The sequence below is a fragment of the Pleuronectes platessa genome, chromosome 23, assembly GCF_947347685.1.
Source record: "Pleuronectes platessa chromosome 23, fPlePla1.1, whole genome shotgun sequence".
NCBI classification, from domain to species: Eukaryota; Metazoa; Chordata; class Actinopteri; order Pleuronectiformes; family Pleuronectidae; genus Pleuronectes; species Pleuronectes platessa.
Window position 1 is genome coordinate 2370553 of NC_070648.1, and position 22500 is coordinate 2393052.

Here is a 22500-nt window from a genome sequence, read left to right on the forward strand (position 1 = left end):
CACGAGCTGCCGACAGACAGGCACGGAAAAAAACGCTTTGAGGTGGTGACACGCCCGCAGGCTGGACGAGGAGGGGAAAATGGCCGCTGAGCAGAGGGCTGGACGGTGAGAGACAGGAACAGATCAGAGTCTGGATTCCTCATCTTCCTCCTCCAGCTCGATCTCCAGGCCGTCATCTTCTCCCTCTCCTCTGGCAGAGAAGGAGAAGATGATGTGAGGCAGGCGGAGTGAGAGAGGAGAGGCCCGGCGGGGGGGGGGGGCAGCGTCAGGGGTGAAGGGAAGGCAGACATCTTGACAGCTCGAGGGAGGAGAAGAAAAAATAAGACGAGCTCTTCCTCTCTGTGTGAAATGTGCCGACACAGCGGAAACTGACGGGAGTTGATCCTGAAGATAAATGTGATCACAGTCGCACACGAGGAGAAACTGTTGAACTGTCCAAAAACTAAATCCTTGAACAGGTACAAACCATCTGCAGTAAAACTTTCAATATATTCGGGTAAATGAAAATTGCAATAAGTAGAAATGGAAACGATAGACGAGACAACTGAAGTGGTTTTGTGTAGACAGCTGTGGTGTGTGTGTGTGTGTGTGTGTGTGTGTGTGTGTGTGTGTGTGTGTGTGTGTTACCGAGGTAGTCGTCGAAGGAGAACTTGTCGTTGTCCCAGATCTGGACGGTGAGTTTCGGAGCCAGTTTGGTTTCGGCTTTATCGACGCTCCAGAAATGTTCCTGCAGAAAGGGAGGGAGAGAGAGAGAGAGAGAGAGAGAGAGAGAGAGAGAGAGAGAGAGAGAGAGAGAGAGAGAGAGAGAGAGAGAGAGAGAGAGAGAGAGAGAGAGATTATATTCTATTGACCTTTAATTTTCTCCCTTTTCTTTAGGATCCACTGGGAGTGTTTAAGATTTCCTGACTCGTCATTTCTTGTCGTTCTAATTATTCTCCGTGTGTGATGAGGACGAGCGAGAGCAAAGCATCCTGGGAAAACGTGTCCTCTCAGTTTGGAACGGCACTTTCCTGACACATCTCTCACTACACGTCCACTTCCATGGAGCTGTGTGTGTCTGTGTGTGTGTGTTTGTGTGTCTGTGTGTGTATTAAAGCTATTATCACCTCTGGTGGATTCACACTAGGCTGTCAGACAGTGTCTAACCCGGTGTCACCTCGGAGCTAATGGACTTCACTCTGCAGCTGCTGCTCACCAACACATCCTCTCGTTCTCTTTCCATTCGCTCAGTCGACCTTCAGATCATCAGGTGACTCTCACACCTCAGACCTGAACGCTCTCATGACACCTTCTGGAGGAGCTGCATGTGAGAACCAGAAGTTTGATGGAGTTGCTCTGGAAGTTCTCTGTAGAAGTGTTTTAACCGGAACAATCCAAATACCTCAGGATGAAGAAGAGGAGCCGAACACGTGGAAGACGAAGACGTCAACGTGGAAACTCTGAGCCTCCTGATGTCATCGCAAATAAATTCTACGAAGTTTCACCTTCAATCATTTTACGTTTTTTCCCGAACAGCAAATCAGATTTTGGGCAAATTCGCAGAAACAATCATCTCCTTCCTGTGCAGTGTGTGAAAGTGATGAATGGAGTCGTCTCTGTCCAGTTCATCATGACTTCACACCCAGTCCCCACGTCCCAGTCTAAATCCACCTCGTGCTTCACACACGTCAGAACACCACACCAGTAAACACCCTGTGTGTGTGTCTGTGAGTGTGTGTGTGTGTCCGTGTGTCTCACTTTACCCACAAACTCAGTCCAAGTACATTAAGATATCACTCCACAGCTTTCACAGGCAGGGCGGGACGCTGTATGGACGAGTGTGTGTGTGTGTGTGTGTGTGTGTGTGTGTGTTTGTGTGTGTGTGTGTGTGTGTGTGTGTGTGTGTGTAGCTGCTCTCTGCAATATCTAACAGCATCAATCAACTTCCCTCTTGTTGCCAGTACAGAGTCGGGTTGCGTCTCCTCGCTCTTAAAATCAAATAAACTTTATTGGCATAAGAGTGCGGCAACAATATTCCACTTAATTACACACTGATCAAACCAATAAACCAATTTTTACTCACTCACTTATTTTCCTCCTCAAATTATTCGGTGATTATTTAGTTTGATGAGTTCGTAATAAAGTCTAAAGCCTCAAGAGAGAAGCAGAGTTAAATATCCGATGTTTCCATGGATGTTTACGTATTTGTGAAAGTTATTAAATATGGATTGACAGAAAATGAATGGGGCAGCTCCACTCGACAGTAAAGAAGTCGTTTTAATTATTCAAAGCAGGGAGAATAATCTTTAGCTGTGGAAGTTTAATCGGTTAAAGTCACTTCTCTGGAAAAGGAACAATAATAATTCAGAGTTTTTTCCGACTTCACCCGTCACAGTGTGACGCTGCCGGGTGTCGATGCCGCTGCTGATCCGTCCGGTGACTCAGAGATTAAATCACCGAGCGCCGAGGCTTCAGGCTCCTGGCCCCGGCTCTGCTCTGGAGAGAACCCCCCCTCCACCCGGCTCCTTCTTTCTTATTTAACGCTCCCTCTCGTCTTTTCAGCTGCCGCCTGATTGAGGACGCTGCTCCCGGCCGGCGAACGCCATCGTAAAGCATGTCGGCTGCGAGCGGCTAAAGAGGCTCGGTGCCGGGGGCCAAGCAAAGCAAGCGACGGCCACGTTGTTATTCCACGTTTCAGTGCGATGCTGTTTTAGCTCTTCACTCGGTGTTTCTGTTGGGTCTCAGAGATCCAGTAACGGCCTCGCTCACTCGTCCTCCCTGTGAACACGTCACCTCGTTAATTCACTTGATTGTAGATCACGGCAGATTAGTGAGGAGGTCCCGCGTCTGATGGTTTCGCCACAAGTCCTGGATCCGTGTCGACGTGTTTATAGAGAACTTTTTTATTTGATGCGAGTGGAGCAGCTTGAAATACGTGTGTTTCGGTTTTGTGTGTCCTCGAGCGTGAAGTGTTAAAACCATCAAACACACAACTGAATCAAACGAGAGGAGGAAAACAAAGCAAAAGCTGAAATAAGAAAGATTTAAAGATTTTTAAGGGTTTTTTAAAATCTGTTTGTTACATGAAGGATTTCAACTGGTTTGTTTCTGTGTGGAAGATCTTGAGTGGGAATGGAGTGAATTGATGATTGATGGACCTGTGATTGGTCGAGAGCCCCACTGCAGCTCCACCCCCGATCCCTGCTGCTCAGATTCTGAACCTAATGAACCTAATTGGGTTTGTTCATATCAAAGCAGAGTTATTCAGCAGCTTGGTTCTAACAAACAGGATCAAGTCCCTCTCACCTTCCTGTCCACGACACACAGCTGCTCCGCTGGGAGGTAGTGGAAGGGAAACAGGAACCTGTAGTTGAAGTTGCCCTCTCCGCCCAGGGACCGGTAGTGGACGTCCGTCTTCTGCTTGAGGTGTTCGTGACCGTCCAGCCACCTGAGAGACACAGGACGGAGACAATGAGGACGTTAGTGAGGTGTCTCTACTCGAGGGGAGGAGGATCAGAGAGGGGGGGGGGGGGGGGGATGCTCCTCGAACCCTTTCACGTAGATGTCGCTCATCCTCTCGCCGCTGATGCTGACATCATCCAGGATGACATCACTGGTGTTCCAGATGACGCAGCGCAGGAAAAACCTGAAGAAGAACAAACGTCATTAACTCCACTACACAGATGATTGACAGGTTGATTGATTGATTGATTAATTGGACTCGATGTCTGATTGGTCGTGTACTTACTTCTTAGCCTTGCGTGGCGTGATGTTGAAGGGGGGTCCGGGGGGGCCCAGGGACTTGGGGAACAGGTCCACCCACATCATCAGACGGCCCTGAAGGACAGAGCGGACAGCCAATGAAAAGACGTGTGGAGGCGGAGGAGGAGGGAACAGACCGGAACGTGAGGGAATCGAACGTGTGTTACCTGCTCGATGTCCGGTTGCAACGGGCTGTACAGAGGCCGGGTCTCCACATGTTCAGGGACCAGCCCCAGTTTCCTCAGGATGTGGAGCGACAGACGCTCCTTCAGTGGACCGAGGTGACGCTTACACACATTTTTGTCGTCTGAAAACACACGCGCACACACACACACACACACACACAGTCACAGTCACATGCACATGTTAAGGTTTAAGTGTAGGTCACAGCTCTCCCAAAGTGGAGAATGGAAAGACGGCACAGTGGGCGGACTGGTTCACATAGGAATTATTCATTATTCATACAAACAGACGCACACAGACACACACGCACACAGACACACACGCACACAGACACACACGCTGCATCACAACGAACGAGGAAAAACTCTGCTGCTTCCAAACAAAATGAAAATATCAAGCAGACGTCAAAAGTTTATGACTTAGAGTCACCTCATCTGAGAGAGGAAGAGGAGGAAAGAGGGGAGGAAGAGAAGAGTGATAGAAATTAGAAATGAGTAGAAGGAATAATGACTATGAGGTAAATGAAGAGAGGAGGAGGGAGAAACAGAGAGAGTGAAAGGAAGGAGGGAAGAAAAGTGTGAAGAGAAGCGAGTGGAGGTGGAGGAGGAAGGAAGAAGAAACAGGAAACTCGGGGGAGAAAGAAGGGAAAGAGAAAAGGTTAAGGATGGAGAGATAGAGGAGGAGAGAAGGAGTAAAAAAAGTGATGGAGAGAGAAGGGGAGGAGCCAATCAGCCGCTTGACGGACAGGAGGCTGACGCACGGTAACCGCGGCAACTTTGGAAAGAGAACGCGGCGGCTCCTCGGTAACCGAGAGCGACCACGAGTGTTGACTTTGGCTCGTCCGCACAAACACACAAAGACACACACACACACACTCACACACACACTCTAAAGTTGTACCATAAATCACCAAAACGACAACCGTGACCTTGCATCGCACACCAGCCACGGAACATGTGTGTGTCTGTGTGTGTGTGTGTGTGTGTGTGTGTGTGTGTAAATGAATCTTGAATATTAATCTCGTGGCTCCGCTCTTCAGGTGGTCCTGTGATTTAACTCCACTCCTCCTTCATCCTCCACCACTTTGTCCTCCGCCAAAGTTCTGCAGTTTCAGTAGAAGAAGAGGAGGATGGATGGAGGAGAAGAAGGATGGAAGGAGGAAAGGAGGTAAGGAGATAAGGAGGTAAGGAATGAGGGGTCAAGGGAGGGAGATGATGAGAGACAATGGGAAAAGAGAGGAAAATGGGGATGAAAAGGAATGGATGGAGGGATGGATGAACTTGATCCTTCACTGCCTCTCTCAGTCTTACTGGTTTCCACTCACTCAATCACACACACACACACACACACACCCCCACACAGACACAGACACACACACAGACCCACCGAGGTCAGCGGCCGTGTATCTGACTCCTCTGAAGAGGACGCAGTCGTCCTGGTAGACCGGTCTCCGGAGGTTCCGTCTCTCACACACTCGACCCAGGAGCTGTCGGGGGGTCAGCTGATCTCTCCACTGGTTCACCCCCGACCTGATGGGCGAGAGACACACACAGAGAGCGTGAGAAAAGACAGAGAGAGAGAGAGGAGGGTGTCACTCATTAAAAACAGAAGATGGATCTGATCATGTGACAGATGGACTCCTGAGCTGTCCTCTCACACGCAGTAGGACCGCGGCAGGCCGCACAGCGCCCCGTGCCGGGACAGGAAGCGGTTCTCCAGGTCGATCACCGTCTCCCCGATCTTCTCGTCCCTGGTCAGCATGTCGTGGTCGTAGATCATCACCCGCAGGTCCTTGTCCAGGGGGAGGGAGCACGGGAGCTCAAACATCCTGGAGGAGAAGAACATGGAGACAGGGTGAGAGCTGGGATCATCTGGACGTCTGGAGATGACATTTGATTTGATGGGATGTTTCTTGGGATGTGTTGTTAACCTCAGTCGCACATGAGGTTGTTGTATGATATGATATTACACGATATTCATGTAACGTGACATTCAGGTTCAGTCAGATAGAGTTTCCAGCCTGAGATCAAAATCATCTGATCAAAAAGAGACGAGGAAGAAGAAATCTGAACATTTAATTTGACCTCAGAAGAAGAAACTTCTCCAGGTTTAGAAAAGAGTTCAGTTCCTGTTCTGCTGCTGTGATCAGTGTGAGTGTAGCGACCCCTACAGGTGTCCACCGGAAATGTGGCAGAGAGGGAAGTGGAGAAGTTCATATTTCTGCAGTCAGTGTTAAATGGTTTAAAAAGGAGACGACCACTGATTCGAATATTTAATTTCTGAAGGATTCAGATTCTTATGTGGATCTGAACTCACTTCTTTAAAATCCTAGGGAATAATCCATGGATCTCTCTCTTTCTCTATTTGACTGTGAGCTATCTTTCTGCAGATCTAAATAAAAATCTGAATCCAGCAGATTTGAACGTGGTTTCATTAGAGGAAGTGTCCGTCAGCGACACTGTGGATCGAGCCGGAGAGAGAGATGAAGTCACGTACTTTCCAAACACCGGGTCCAGGGTGCAGGGGATGTAGTTCTCATGGTCGTTGACGCTCTGTTTCCCCAGAGTTATCTTCACATACGGGTCACACTGAAAACACAAAGACTTCATTTGACTCATTTCTTTAGTCTTCAGTTAACGATGTGCTCCTCCTCCTCCTCCTCCTCCTCCTCCTCCTCCTCCTCCTCCTCCTCCCACCTTCCCGTTGGTGTCTTTGGGCTGCAGCCCCTGAGCCTCGATGACGTAGACCCGGACCAAACACTCCTCGAGGCCGTTAGGAGGAAGTTTCCTGAACTGTCTGGGGGGAGCGGAGGCCGAGGGGTCGTGTGGCAGAGGGTAGATCTTAAACATGCCCTGTTGGTGGAGGAAACGAGAGCCAATCAGCAGGGGGCGTGCTGAGGCCTGAGGTCATGTGATGATCTGTGATTGGACGTGAAGACTTGAACTCTTTACCTTGAACTCCCCGACCACCGACGGATCTTCTCCTTCGTCCTGAGTCTTTCCTCTGAACAACTTGAACGTCTGACAGAAATCTGACAAACCCCCGAACCCCTCGACCTTCTCCAGCTCCCGGTCAAACACCTGAGGAAGAGGAGGAGACGACAACACCTGATACACACATGACAAGTGTTCATCTACACAACATGCTCAGGCACACAAACTGGTTTCTGGGCTTAAGGTGAATTATTCACTGTGGCAGTGTGTAACTTCATGGCATCATCGCTGAATATGGTCCAATGTAATTCCACTGGTATTGGATTAAAACCACAGCCAAGTGCGACTCAACACTAAATTAGAGTCGCACTGCAGCGGCTGGCACGACACAGTGTGTGTGTGTGTGTGTAAATGTGTACATAGTGTATCAGGGCAGGGGCGTCCATGTGTCAAACGCACAAAGAGATTCATTGGTTTTCATTAGTTTGTTTACATCAGTCGCACACGCACAGACACACACACATTCCCTCATTCTTTCCCTATCATCGGTGTGTGACAGCTCTGTGGTGAGTCGCTGAAAAGGGGAACGGTTAGAAAACAAGCTGGAAACATCGGTTCACTACTGTGCTGAGAAGAGGGAGAGGATTCAAGGTAAAGGTTAACATGGAGGAGAGAAGAAGAAGAAGAAGAAGAAGAAGAAGAAGAAGAAGAAGAAGAAGAAGAAGAAGAAGTGTTGGGATGATCTTGTTCAACTGGTTTTCTTTCCTCCAGTGTTTTAATAATTCCCCAGTTTATCAGCAGTCACATTATTTGATGACACGTCATTTTAAAATCAACATGGAGCTGTCACTCCTCATATGATGAATCGTTGGTGTGTTCGATTCCCAAAGCAGAAAAAAAACTGATTTATTAAAATGAGTTGAAATGTGGGAGAAAGCAACGAGATGATTTCCCTCCACTGTCACTTTTTATTTAATTAAGAAACAAAGGGGTGAGTTAGGAAAGAGCGACGCGGGAGGAAGAGGGAGGAGGAGGAGGAGGAGGAGGAGGAGGAGAGGCGTGGAGGGTGTACAGTCGACGGTGAGAGAGTTGGAGAAGCAGGGTGAGGACAGTGGGGGGGTTTGGAGAACGAGTGATGAGGGCGGATGATGAGGTCTGGGAACAGCTGAAGGTTTCATTCCACGATTCAAACACCAAACCCAGAACCAGAGAAGAGGAGGAGAAGAGGAGAATCTCCGCACGAAGAGAGAGAGGTTCGAGAAATCAACATATTATAAAACTCAATCCGAAAAAATCAAAACCCTGAGAATTCAAAATTTTAGAAAATATCCTAATGTCTAAATATGAAGCTGTTTCTAGCGTCCACCTCACGTAGCTTAGCATAAAAGATGATTTATCTTATTATTTAACCTTATCTTAAAGACACCAATGAGCTCCTACGATCTCTCTCTCTCCTCTTTTCTCTTCAGGTCTTTTGTTTCTCTTCTCCAAAATGAGTTATTACATATTTAAAATAGTATTTCTGTGGAGATGGATGCTGAGGTTGAGGAGGTGTGAGAGTCAGGTCTGGAAACACTGGCTCACCGTCGTAATGATCACCAGAGGAGGAGAGGTCAGGAGAAGGTGACAGGGGGGGGGGGGGGGGGGACGTGAAGCGAAGTCATAACAAGGATGGAAACAGTTGTACAGTCAGAGAAGAAAAGGAGGAGAGGAGGAGAGGAGGAAGGGAGGTGAGGAGGGGGTGACGGCGTGGGAGGAGAGCGGCGAGCCAACAGCATCTGACTCGACTGTGGACAGGGACAGGATATTGAACAGGACAGAACAAAGGAGGTGAAAGTGGGAAAAGGAAGAAGCAGGTGGGAACAAGACGACTGGGGAGGAAAAGGAAAATTGGGATGAAGCCACTCAGGAGAAAACACAGGAGTTTCCTGACCTGGTTTAAAGATCCGTCAAATTGACTTGTACTTAATTACTATTTAACTTTTGCAGATAATAAGTTTCTACTTATTGTCTCTATCTGAGCTGGATGAACCTTTGGCCTCATCGTTTTTTTAAAGAGATTTCTAATTTGCTGTGTTTCCCTTGTTCATTTAAAAACCGACCTCCCCAGCGGACGGAAACAGAAACAGGAAGATGGAGGACGAGGAGGCAGCGGCCGAGTTTCACCTCGTGTCCGACCGGCGCTGGAAACTGTGGCTCAGCCGACAGTAGCAGCCCGACGGGCGTCAAAGGGCAGAGGGGCGAGGGAGGGAGCAGGGGGGGGGGGGGGGGGTGAGAGGAAGGTAAAGGTGGCTGGAAAGGTTGGAAACAGTGGCTCACTTCCTCCCGACAGTAGCAGATCTGAGAGGAGGGGGGAGGAGGAGGAGGAGGAGGAGGAGGAGGAGGAGGAGGAGAGGGCGACGCTGGAACCAGTGGCTCATTGGTCATCCCAGTAGTTTCCATCCAGCTGTCAAGTGAAATCTCGAGGAAAGTTTTGAAACGTCGCAAAAACTCCAAAAGCGACTTAGATGTGTTTCCATCGGCCGCGGTGAAACCACTTAATAAGCCTCCTGAACGACAAAAAAAAGAAAACACACAACCACTAGAAAGTCGGAAAGGGCCTCGAGGGCTCGAGACCATCGGGGCCAGGTTGTTATCGTTCTCTGTTGAGTCGTTCGAGCCGCGGTCACGTCTCCATGTTTTCATCTCCAGGAAAAGACGTGACACGTTCTCTCTGGAGCCCGGCCGGTCGTCAGAGGCCGATTCTCAAACACGACCTGGCTCCGTGTTTCACTGCTTCCAAAATTGATCAGATGATTTATTAACCTCCATAAAACCCTTTTGTAGAAAGTCAGCAGTTGGGCCTTTGTGTTGAATGAACGTGAGGAAACATGTAGAGAAGTGATATCACAGGGGCTTGATGGAATCAGGACAGAATAATAAAAACAGAGAGGACGGAGCTGCTGCTTTCAGGGGAGAGGTTACAGGTCTAATTTAAGAGCAATAAAAAGGCGGCCAGATCCTGACATGATTCGTCATTTGTTTGAGCATCAGACGAGAAGGGGGCGGGGGGGGGGGGGGGGGGGGTCGCCACTCGGGCCGAGAGAATCGGGACGAGGGTTAAGGAGAGCGTGGGCGGTGATGGAGAGCGTGGCTCCCGGGACGGTGGCTGAACCGTGGCAGACGTTGAATTGCGGATGACGTGATCGAGCGCTCGGTTCCTCGCCGGTCCCCCCCCCCCCACACACACACACACGTCCCAGCGTGGCGTCCCCGAAGCGAATTCGCCGCGGGTGAGTCATCGGAGTTGTCGGAAAAAACGGTGGGGACGCCGGGCTTAGAGGACGGGGCATGAGAAGAGAGGAGGAGAAGATGGAGGGATGGAGGGATGGAGGGATGGAGGGATGGAGGGGTGGAGGGGTGGAGGGATGGAGGGATGATGAGAACTGGCAAAACGGCAAAAATGAGATTTAAATGGTGATGTTTGGTTAAGTGAGCGTTTTAGTGCAGTGGAACAAAGAGCTGCACTGTCTCCATCTTTCTTTCCTTCATCTTCCCTCTTTATTGATCTTCACCTTCGTTTAGTTTTTACACTGATGGACCTACTTGTCTGAAATAAAGCACGCACACTCACACATTCACACACACTCACACACACTCACACACACACTGTCTTATACCTTCAGTGTGTCGAAGCCTTTCTCCAGATACGTCCCGCACTTGTTCTTCTCTCCGGTCGAGGCGTAGAACTTGCTCCACCAGTCCATGAACTCCTCCCCCTGTCGGCCACATGGTCAGAGGTCAGAGGTCAGAGGTCACAGGTCAGAGGTCGACAACAAACCGGAGACATTCAGGGACACTCAAATTCAAACTGATTCTGGAGAAGCAGGATTTCACAGCTCGTCACAACAGCTCAAATAAAAAGCACGTCATCGATTTCACATGATTCTGTCTGAGGTCCTAACTCCACCGACGACCTTTGACCTTTCACAGCTCCACTGTTTGCCTCTGTGGAGCCGCTCACTTCATAAACCGGCTTTTCATGGTTTTTTCCAGTGATCGCATGGCAGCGTGAACTCGGCCAACTCACGTCAACACAAGTGAAACCTGCCTCTGGTGGCTCCGTGGCGTGAAGGTCATTGTATAAGGGCGTTCTGAGGCAATGGAAACGGGCAACGCCGGAATGGAAACACACAAAAAGTGAACACAACCGGCCGGGACACACAGAGGAACATGCTACGACAAAAAATAATCAAATAAAAGACAAGTCGCTCAGTGTGTATATGCGGATAAGTGTCCATATGTGCCATTTTTAGCACAAGCAGGTTTCTGGGGAGGCGAGATTCAAACCAACACCTCAGAAACCTGTGGCCAACCCGCTCTACCCCCTCACCACTGACCCTCTTTTTGTTAAATTGTGGATATGACCCATCATGCACTGATAATTCTCACTGAGCTTAAAGCATAGAATGAAATGTGCTCTCAAACTTACCCAGGGAACCATCTAGTGTCCACGTCAAAGGGGAAAAGAGAAGTTAGACACACACGTTAGATTTCGTCTCACACATGCAGACACACAAACGCTGACTCAGCGTAACCGCACGCTGAAGTTACAGGATTTAAAAACACTCTAAGTAGCTTTTCAACACGTGTATTAATAGTTATTCTCATAACAGGGCGAGGGTTTCAATCCAAAGTGAAATATAAACGCCATTTGTTAAAATAAATAAATAACTGAAAACTAAATAAATCTCTAAACTGCTGGAGTCTCAGCGATGAGTCATCCTGAGGCCAGAGCTCACAATGTCCTTCTGTTCTGGAGGATGAAATGTCTTTATTTTGAAATGTTGACTGATGTCTTTCTGTGGTTTGGACTCAAGTCCTTGTATTTTATATGATATGGTTTTCGGGGGGGTGGGGGGAAGGGGGGGGGGAGATATATAACATCGTTGGATGAAACCCTGTTATTTGCTTTTATCAAGAATTTTCTTTTCTCTCAAGTGTGAAGCAGCTCCATCCATCAAGCTGACTAAAAGTCTGGTCACATTGGCAACAAGAGAGAAGTGTGTGCACGTGTGTGTTTGTGTGTGTGTGTGTGTGTGTGTGTGCACGTGTGTGTGCGAGGGAACGACTAAACGACTGCTACAAAGATGGGGAATACCAGGGGGACAGATCACACACACACATACACACAAAAACATACATTTGAGTTCGACCCGTCTCCGCCCTACAACCTTCAACCCTCTGAGGAGCGCTCGGCTGAAAACACACTTGTGACGCATTCACCACTTATTCCTTGGTGTGTGTGTGTGTTCGTGCGTGTGCGTGTGCGAATGTGTGTGTGTTTGTCGGGATAAAAGTAGAACAAAAGTGCTCTTATGGCACCGGGTTGGTGTGGAATCCCCTTTCTCCTACTTCTCACCGACTAAGACACACACACACAGACTCACACAGACACACACACACACACACACAGACTCACAAAGACACACACATGCACACACACACACACACACGCACACACACACACACACACACACACGCACACGCACACAGATTAGGAACGACGATGGAATTCCTCATTTTTCCAAAGTGGCAGCATGGCATGGAAAAGGGCAGCACGTGGCGCTGAACTAAGACATCACACACACACACACACACAAACACACACACACACACACACACACACACACGCACACGCATGGCGCTCAGTGTCTGAGGCGTGAAGTGTCTGGTGTGTGTTAATGCGTCCTCTGTGTGCAGCCGGTGCCAAGCAGTGATGACAGGGGCGCCAGAAACTGTGTGTGTGTGTGTGTGTGTGTGTGTGTGTGTGTGTATGTGTGTGTGTGTGTGCGCCCACCAGTGTGTGTGAGGGTGTGTACACTCAAGTCTACGACTCCTGATTCAGGCCGATTACAGCCGGTGGAGCGTTACAGGCTGCACCGTGTATTAAGCATGGAGTCAGGATCGAACACACACACACACACACAGACACACACACACACACACAGACACACACTCACAGGCTGCAGCGGTCTGCTCAGGGTGTCAGTGTGGTTTGCAGCCTATCATTACGCCCTGCAGGGAAAGCCAGGCTAACCAGACCGAGACTGGCACTGCCAAGAACTCAGCGAGCGGAGAGAGACGGGATTTACATAAGAGCTCCGAGCGGCTTCATAAACACCCTGTGGGGGGGAAGCCCCTTCCACAGCGGGGTCAGAGGTCAGGGGTCAGAGGTCAGAGGAGGCATCCTTCCAGGTCAAGATTAAATAATCCAGACTCGAGACTCAGTGCTTTATTGACCCACAAATTAAGAATTATGTTTAAAGACGAGGGAAATTAGTCGAAAGAAGCTTAAAACCCTGAATTATTCCTACATCATATTATTAATAAACTAAAGTATCCAATGAGCTAAAGTCCAGCTCCCGAGGCTAATCAGAAAATACACAAACCCATTTAAACGACAATCTGCTTACAGTCGGATCCGGAGCTGAGCGGCAGCCTCCATCAGTCCGAGGCTGAAATTAGCCGAGCAGGAAAAACAACAATGATTTACTTGAGTTATTTTGACGTCTTGTTTCTGGTCACAGTGTCGTTACTGGGATCATAACTGGGAGCGTGGCCCGGAGCCAGTTCAGTGAGTCTCTCTGGTTTGAACGCCGCCCAGTCGGGATTTATGGAACGAGACGCAAACTACAACATTTCAGACTGGGACTTTAACCAAACCTGACTGGTGGCTGGCAACCAACTGGGATAGTTTTGATGGGAATTAATGGCGGAGCCGGGCCACATTTACAAACCCGTATGAAGCGTGTCACCGATAGAAAACATGGACACGAGAGCCACATCGAGTGGAGGCAACATGACGGCTTCTATGAAACGTGACGCACACTTTTCATTTTCCATCCGAGCGACGTGTGATCTCAGAAGTCTCAGAGTGGGGTGTGTGCCCGAGAGGCTTGAAGGAGCCGTGACCCCCCCCGACAGCCGAGCTTCATAGAGCTCTCCAACTCTGAAACTGAATCTGACTGAAGGCAAACTCTGGGTTGGTGCAGTAATCTGGGAATCATCAGACGTGACCTGCTCCGTGTGTTTAGCATGTGGCGAGATATTAGCCTTCCTCCCACTCCTCCTTTTCTCCTTCTATTCGTTCCCTCTTCTTCTTTTTTCAGCCACTTCTCTCCCTCCCTCGTGACTCCATCCCTCCTTCGGCCTTTAGCAACTGTCTGCCTACAGAGACTTGTGGTGGAGAGGATCTGTAGCAGCTCTGTTGACTTTGGCCCCGACCCGGCAGAAAGCCGAGCCTTTAATTTGGCTGGTTTCAATATCTGACCCTTAATAAAACAAATATCTGTGTTTGGAGAGAAAGGAATCATCCCCAATTACTGTCGAGCGACAAGGCCCGAGCGCCCGGCTGCATGTGTGTGTTTATGTGCACAGTCTGCTCCGGGTCAAGCTTAGTCTCCAAATTGACCTGGCTTGGATAAATAAAATGGAAGAATGTAACAGGGAGCGTGGTCGCCCGCTCGAGGTCTGTGTCGGATTTCTTCTGAAACCGCAAAGCTCCACAAGCGGCGCTTTGTAAAAAAAAAACAGATTTCTTCACTCGATTTTCCTGAAGCGAGACCAAGGAGGAGAAATGTAAAGAACGAGTAAAAGGACGATTTAGAACAAACGACTTAAGAGTTAAACCTCAGCGTCAAAATAAAGTTGATTAATAAACAGGGTTTCCCTCTAAAGTTATATATACAGCTGAAGAAAGAAAAAACAGTAGTGCAATTTTGTGCAATAGTGCAAATATGCCATGGTGCTTATTTAGGTGAAGCACAGTGACCCTGTGGATTTGAGGATTACTGATCGATACGCACACTCGACTAATAACGAGTCTCAGCTGTCAATCATCATGTGTCACGCTGTTTTCATAACATCAAATAACTCATTAAAACCAAACTTATTAGAAACACGGAAAAAAAAATCGGTGAATTCTCATCAGTTCATCTCTGATCAATCACTTTTATCAAATTTAAAGAAGTCCTCCTGAGGTATTTGTGCTTTTTTTGTAAAAGCTCTAATTAAAAGCTCTTAATTGACAATGTTAGATGTGTAATCCAAGTGTCACACGTGTAGTTTGCTGCATAAGATTAAAAAAAGATAGATAAAGTCTATTTCTGCTTGTTGCCAATGTGCACAGATCTGAAGGGACATAGAACCAAGTTGGTCAATTTAATGGACGTTGGTAAAACCAGAGATTAAAGAAGACAAATGTAAGAAACATGCTTGAAAATGGCCGACATGAGTTAGAAGATGAGTGTGTTACCTACATGGAGGCTGGAGCTAGAGGCTGAAAGGTTAATGATAGCTGAACAGGCTCCGTCTGCAAACTGGGACACACACACACATAACAAAAACACACACACATAACAGAAACACACACACACTCAGGTCAGCTGGTGAGATCAGACGTTTGCAGAAAGACAAGTTGCATTAAACAGGAAATCAGTCAGAAAGTGGGTGTGTAGTGTTAGAGACACACTGTTGTGTTACGCTAACACCATCAGATGTTACAGACTAACATCAGCAGACTTATTAGTGACTCACACACACACACAGAACACATCAGCTGTCACCGTTGTGCGTTCCCCTCGAAGCAGCGACAATTAATCAAAAATCGGTTTTGTGAGCGGGGGGGAAAAAGTGAGTGTGCGTAACGCTGATCGGGCTCGACAAAGCCCGGGACCAGAAACACAACGTGTTTACATGAGGTCACGGAGGAGCTGAGCACATGGGGGAACGGAGGAGGACGACAGGAAGAGGGAGGACACACAACCTAGTGTGAACACACACAACGAGGGCGAGGGGAACAACGTGTGGTCGCACTTTGTTTCACTTGTTTGTTGTAGATACTTGAGGAGACCGGTAACACACTCATAACGACGGCCTGCGTGTGACGTGTGCTATTGAACATGTATGTCCACGGTCTGAGACTGGTGTCTTTTAAATTCATCTTTCACCAGATTCCTCGTTAGGCCTTAAAACAGCCGTTGGGAATCGAACCGTGTTTGACCACAATCAGCCGCAGCGTTCAGATTAACACACAACTGATAAAAAGATTTACACCTAATCAGAATAAAACAAAAGAGCTTCTTGTCGAAATTAAAATCACTACACACAAGTGATTAATCGTTGTGGTGTTGGTCAGAATCTGTAAAGTCGCTGGTTGTGTAGAGCTTTTTCTGTTGACAACACAAAATGTGTCCGCACGGTTTCATCACTGCTGTTGTGTTGAGGCCACTTTAATCAGATGTAGAGAGGAGGAGGGGGGGGGGGGTGATGTCAGGGTGTGTGCACTGATTTCAACACCCCATGTGGACTCATCACACACAAACACACAAAGACACACACACACACATACACAAACGGAAATTAGTTCATACTTGTCCGATGTCCACGCGACAAGTGAGTGTTTATATCAGTGCAATTAAATTGTGTGAGAGAGAGAGACGGAGAGAGAGAAGGAAAGAGAGAGAGAGAGAGAGGGAAAGAGAGAGAGAGAGAGACACAAAGCACACTGACCATCTGCCACACTCCTCTCCTTTACCTCTCTTCTACCCGTTCTCTTCCTCTTCTCTGTCCGACTCCATCTATCACACAGTTGTTTAATGTGGTCGCTCATCAAAGGGCATCCTCCCCTCCCCCCCCCGCTCTCTCTCTCCAATGTTGTGGTTTGTCTGTCGCTCTTCACCTCCGTGATCCCTTCATCTACTTCAAACCCTCTCTTCCTTACTTTGTGTCTCTCTTTTTGTTTTATCCCGTAACCCACCGGCACCACAACAACAACACAACACACACACATACACAACACATCAACAGTATGGGATACATGGGGTCACAGTTTCCCTTCAGTAATCACACGGAGGAACTTCAATGAGACAAAGGAGAGAGGGAGGGAAAGAGGAGGAGAAAGAGAAGATGAAGAGGGGGAGGACGAAGAAGAAACTAGAGGAAGGGTGAGGACAATGAGAAAGAGAGAAGGGTGAGAGGAGGGATGGAGGACAGGAAATCAAGGAAGAAGAAGAGAACAAGAGTGGATGAGAGTGTAGGAAAGGGTGAGAGAAAGAGGATGAGAAGATGAGGTGAAGAAGGCAATCAAGAGGAGATAAGAGTTGTTAGGAAGGAGGTGAAAGAAGAGGAGAGGAGAAGAGAGGTGGGAGACTGATGTGTAAAGAGGAGGATGAAGAGAAGAGAGTAGGAAGAAGAAGAAAGTAGAGGAGGATGACAGAGGAAGGGTGAGGACAATGAGAAAGAGAGAAGGGTGAGAGGAGGGATGGAGGACAGGAAATCAAGGAAGTAGGAAGAGGGTGAGAACAAGAGAGGATGAGAGTGTAGGAAAGGGTGAGAGGAAGAGGACGAGAAGATGAGGTGAAGAAAGGCAATGAAGAGGCCTTGGTGGAAAGTGAGGAGAGAAGATTGGTTAGGAAGGAGGTGAAAGAAGAAGAGAGGAGAAGAGAGGTGGGAGACTGATGTGTAAAGAGGAGGATGAAGAGGAAAGGTAAAGGTCAGGAGGAGGAGGAGAAGACGTGAGGGACGTGAGGAGGTCCACGGGACTCAGGAGTTTGGAATTCTTTCCTGAGAACTCAGACGTCCTGCACAGACTCCTGGTGTTTGAACGTTGCTCCAGTTCGCTGGTTTTCCATGTTGCAGCTCATTACCTTCAAACCCGGAGCTCTCAAACACACCAGCAGAACTTTTTCCTACGCCGGCCGCTCGGTGCCGACCGCCCCCCCCCCCCCGACCGCCCCCCCGACCGGCTCCTCACCAACACAGACCTTCACTGTCACCGTGTTCTCACTCGTGTCTCTGCAGCAGACGTGGGTTTTAATCTAAAAGCTCCGTCATCAATAAAACCCTCAGAGGATAAACTGGGGCCAGAGACTTATTCATTATATCATATCGCTCCAACTTCTAACACATCACCGAAGAAAGAAAGAGAGAAAGAAAGAAAGAAAGAGAGAAACTGGAGAGAAGAGAAAAAGTTCTTTAAACCCGGGAGAGAGAAAATGTTCATGATCGGTGACGAGCGCGAGTCTCGTGGTCGACCCGCTGCACCCCCCGACCGCAGAGCCGGTCGCCATGTCATGATGTCAGAACATGTTTATTTATGCTGCTGTGCTGTACTGCTGCACACACACACACACACACACACACACACACACACACACACTTAGACTTAGATACGGACACACACAATATTTAAGACTGTACAAATGCCATTACACACACACACACACACACACACACACAGAGGTTCCCTGTGGAAAGTGAGTGTTTCATATTTGCCCTTTACACGCCATGAAAACACACACACACTGTTACTTAAGACTAATGTTTCAGTAAAGTTGAACTGTGGATCATTAAAAACCAGATTCTCCATTTAAACATGAAGAGTTCTAAACAGAGTTTGTTGGATTTGTTACAGCTCTTCTGGTTCAGGAAGCAGAGGATCATGGGTAATATCCAGCGTCTAGTTGTGTTGTGTGTGACCACCTTATCGCTCGGACACTGGGGCTAACAGAATCAATGACCGCGTGTGGCTGCAGAGGGCGCTGTTGCTCAGAAAGTGTCTGATGATCGATGAGCTGATTGGTTGGTTTTACCTGATCCGGCACCAGCGGCTCCTCGTCATCGATGTCAACAAAAACCTCCCCAGAGAGGGAATGAGGCGTCTCACCTGCACAACAACAAACACACAACAACACACACATTCATCATCAGTTTGCCTCTTTGCTGGAGACACGTCCTCATCTATCTGTCTGTCTTACGTCTCCACCCGTCCTGCTCGCTCTCCTCCTCCACCGCTGCTCGCTCCTCCTCCGGGTCGCACCGGAACTCCTCCAGCGACCGGATGGTGCACTGGCCGACCACCGGCTTCCTGCCGAACTGTCGGTTGTCGATGACCTTGATGATGATGGGCGGCATGTAGAGCTCCTCGCATGGAAGTCTCTGCTCAGAGACGGAAAGAAGGACATGGAAGAGGAAGAAGAAAGGTTGATCTTCTCAAAGTCACAGCAGATCGGTTCAACCAGAGACGTCTCACTGAGCTCCATCTGGGGTCAAACTAAATCTGGCAAACACCACATAAACATTTCTTCTACTTAACATCTTATATGTCGTTTTGTTTAACTTTTACTAGAAACAGAAATGACAACGAGGTTCAACTTGTCGTGTTGCGTTAGCGCGGCTGCGGCTGAAGGTGAACATCTTCAGTTACACACACGTCGAAGCTTCACAACACAAACAGACCATCACTGAACCCGTCAGGTCGGAGCTGATAACTCAAGAAGCCTCTCGACACTCGTCATAACAAACCGCTGACGTGATGGAACTCGCTTGATTCCATTGGACGACTCTGGGTCTGACAGAAAGCTGAGGTGTTGCTGCTCAATACTCGATTGTCACGTCTTCACAGCCGCGACCACATTCTTAATATAGCTGCCGACTGCTCGGGGGAAAAACAGGAGGAAATCAGTTTGACCTCTGCGGCTCTAATAGAAGCTCGAGTGGAGCTTGATGATGCTAAACTCACAATAAAGTGAAAGAGCTGAAGGTTTGTGGTCGGAGCCTTCAAAGAGTTCCATGTGAGGAAACTATGCACATGACATTTTCTTCTCTCTGCTCCTGCCGCATACGAAAGCACTTACGCAGACGACTTAATATTGTTAACGTCGAATGCTTGGACCCGGTTCAGGGGCTGAATTTTAAGGGGAAAATATATATCTGCATATTTCCACGGTCCGGTGGAGGCAGTCGCAGCCGCGCGCCGGTCAACACACGACCTCAGTCCTGTTCACATGAAGAGTGACGACAGAAGGGATTCTGCATCTAGAGGGGGAAACTATCAGAAGGTTTCCATCGTCTGCTCGAAGCTGTCACAGTGAAACACAGACGTGATCAACTTCAGAACTTAACATTGTTAACGTTAAACCCAGTGGAGCTGCTGGGAGGGAAAAACCAGTGCGTGATGTTTCCATGTTTCAGTTTTCATCAGAAAACACTGAGGCGGATGTAAATTCATCTGCTGGAATCAATATGTTTGAATGACTGTGTGTGTGTGTTTGGGGGGGGGGGGGGGGGGGGGCGTCAGAGTGATGAATCATCACTTGAGCAAAACATGATCCTGGTCTTTTGAGTTTATTGCCCACAGCTCTTTGCGATATTCAAGTTCCTGGATGTTCGACGATTATAAAGCATGTAAACGTTTCTTTTGACCCTTGGTTTCTTTTATTGTTCTGTTTTGTTCTGGGGGACGACCTCATCTGGCTCAAAAGCCACAAGGCTCATCTACCAGATCAAAATGAAACCATTACAATAAATGTTTACTGTGCTCAGAGCTATTCCGAGGGCAGGAACGACCAAACCCAAGGGACTCGGATAAAAGTAGTAGCATAGTTTCGAGGGAATTCATTGTCAGAAAATGTTCCGCTGACACTAAGTGACCTCCCCCCCCCCCCCCCCCAGGCTCCAACCATCTAATGATTTCTGACCAACAATGTCTCTGAACCACAAAATAAGTAACTAGCTAAGAGGAAGAGCAAATTTCCAGTTGTTTATTTGCTGTAACAATAAAGCAAATAAAGTCTTTTACTGCGTCGCAGACTCCAGCTGCTCCGAGGCAACCGAGGAAAGCATCTGCTCCTGCGGTGACATTCCTCCGGCTCTGACCTATTCCCCGTCGAAAGCGTCACCACAGCCTGGGTCTTTTGGGTGCCACATAAACAACACACTTAATTGCGTCTTCCTGTGGTTTGCTGCAATCTGGAGTGGAGGCAGAGAAGCCGAGCGTTGTGGGTCACCCGGGCACATTGAGGACTGGAGGGAACACAAGAGGGCATCATTACTGCGGTGGACGCGGCTCGGATCGGCTTCCTGACGCTGGAAGTTAAAAGCTTTTAAACCAAACCTGCAATTTCTCCTGTCAGCAGCGTGGATACACACCAAGACAATTTTCTGGAGCTTTTGTTCACACTGACTTTATGTTTTATGTGAAATTGACAAAATTCATCTTGTATTTTTTTGTACTTTTGCCCAAACTCCCTCTGTCACTTCACTTGGGGACAGAACAGACAACAACAAACTTTCAACTCTGAGGTGAATTTAGACTATACTCCAAAACTCACTTTTAGCTCTGTTTTGGTCTCCACCACCTCCCGAGGAAAGTGTTTGCTTCTCGAGCTACTAAATGTTTCACTATACTCATCAGCTTCATTTTGACTGTACACATGTGGGCTTGTTTCAGAGATGCTAAAGATGCTAAGCTATGCCTTGGGGAACTGAAGAATCCAGTGACCTCAGACACTCCGGATTTCTGGATTTGGGACCTACACGACCCACGAGGCAGCAGACAAATGACTTTGCTGAGTCCCAGATGTTTCTAACAGTATTAGAGCCACATCTGGATCGATGGTGCGTCCCTTCGAGGGTTATATACGCACATCGTTTGGTTTACGAGGCACAAGATCGAAGGACATTTAGGGCCTAGTTCTACAGCGACGGCCGGTTTGAAAGCATCTACAGTCAGCGTTTGTAAAACGGCCACATCCATGACGCGGAGCTCCACCCTCTGCATTAGTAATGGTCCCACTGGTTCGCCATGGAAGAGGCCCTCCACCCTGCATCTTTACAACTGGAGAAACCTTTTCCCTCGACAACAGCGGCGTCTGCCAACATCCACACTCGGCGTTACTCCCTCTACTTCTTCTACGTGTTTTTGGAAGAAGGAAAGGAACAGTTAACGATTGCACTTTTTCCCCGCCGCCGTTATTGTGGCTCCTCTGATGATGACAAACGACCGACGTCAACCACATCACAGCCGACGTCTCATTAGCCTTTAAAGCCTCTGCACTGATTACATGTGTGTGTGTCTGTGTGTGTGTGTGTGTGTACGTGGAAGGAACAGCACGACTCCGTGTTCTCACCACATCAAGGATGAGCCTATTGACGTCAAAGTTGGGCTTCTTCTTCACACTGCGGATGACGCAGCTCTGGACCATGGTGCCTCCGCATTCCACCTGCAGGCTCGGGGAGGTAACGCTGGCCAACTGGAAGCTCTTCAGGTTGCGAACGCCCCACGCTAAGATCTGAGAGAACCATAAGGAAGTATTTTATTATCAATCCAAGCTCCTAAGCTTATTACAGAACACAGTAATACCAGTTATGAGAGATCTTGACGATACCTCAATGGCGGTTCTCTGCAGAACAGGTTTGATCCCCTGAGGAACCATGAAGACGTTGGGCTCTCTCTGTGGAGGCAGGTAGGGAAGGTCCGACTCCTCCGGCTGCCGACAGGACAGACGCAGGACAGAGGTGAGACAGGGACAGAGGGTCAAGGAGAAAAATACAACAACAAGACGTATTTACCCATTGCTGCAGGTTTTCAGTGAGGAATCCTGAGAACATCAACTGATGAAGAAGAAGAGATGAAGAACAATCAGTGAAATAAAGGAACTAAAAGTGTAAATGTTCCTGTGGTCGTGGTGGTTTCACCTCGTCTAGAACATGTGTGGACGTCGTGATGTCTCCACCCTGCAGGTGAGGAAAGAACACAATTTAAAGAAATGAAAATATGAAAGATTAAGGAAAGAGAATGAAAAGTTCCAATAGAAGAAGA

The 22500-nt window shown here is 48.2% G+C and overlaps 1 protein-coding gene across 1 annotated transcript in view; it reads right to left on the reverse strand.

Annotated features, from left to right (window-relative positions):
• Positions 1-22500, reverse strand: part of dysf (dysferlin, limb girdle muscular dystrophy 2B (autosomal recessive)) — a 40458-nt gene that overhangs the window by 2804 nt on the left and 15154 nt on the right. The window contains exons 35-52 of the mRNA XM_053416312.1: positions 22377-22415; positions 22251-22292; positions 22067-22168; positions 21809-21970; positions 18656-18836; positions 18491-18564; positions 15158-15217; positions 10517-10615; positions 6876-7004; positions 6621-6776; positions 6421-6512; positions 5582-5752; positions 5311-5453; positions 3909-4048; positions 3728-3816; positions 3530-3625; positions 3286-3427; positions 628-727 (exon numbers count right to left, since the gene is read on the reverse strand). Coding sequence (XP_053272287.1) covers positions 628-727; positions 3286-3427; positions 3530-3625; positions 3728-3816; positions 3909-4048; positions 5311-5453; positions 5582-5752; positions 6421-6512; positions 6621-6776; positions 6876-7004; positions 10517-10615; positions 15158-15217; positions 18491-18564; positions 18656-18836; positions 21809-21970; positions 22067-22168; positions 22251-22292; positions 22377-22415 — 2017 coding nt within the window. The remainder of the gene's footprint in view (positions 1-627; positions 728-3285; positions 3428-3529; positions 3626-3727; positions 3817-3908; positions 4049-5310; positions 5454-5581; positions 5753-6420; positions 6513-6620; positions 6777-6875; positions 7005-10516; positions 10616-15157; positions 15218-18490; positions 18565-18655; positions 18837-21808; positions 21971-22066; positions 22169-22250; positions 22293-22376; positions 22416-22500) is intronic.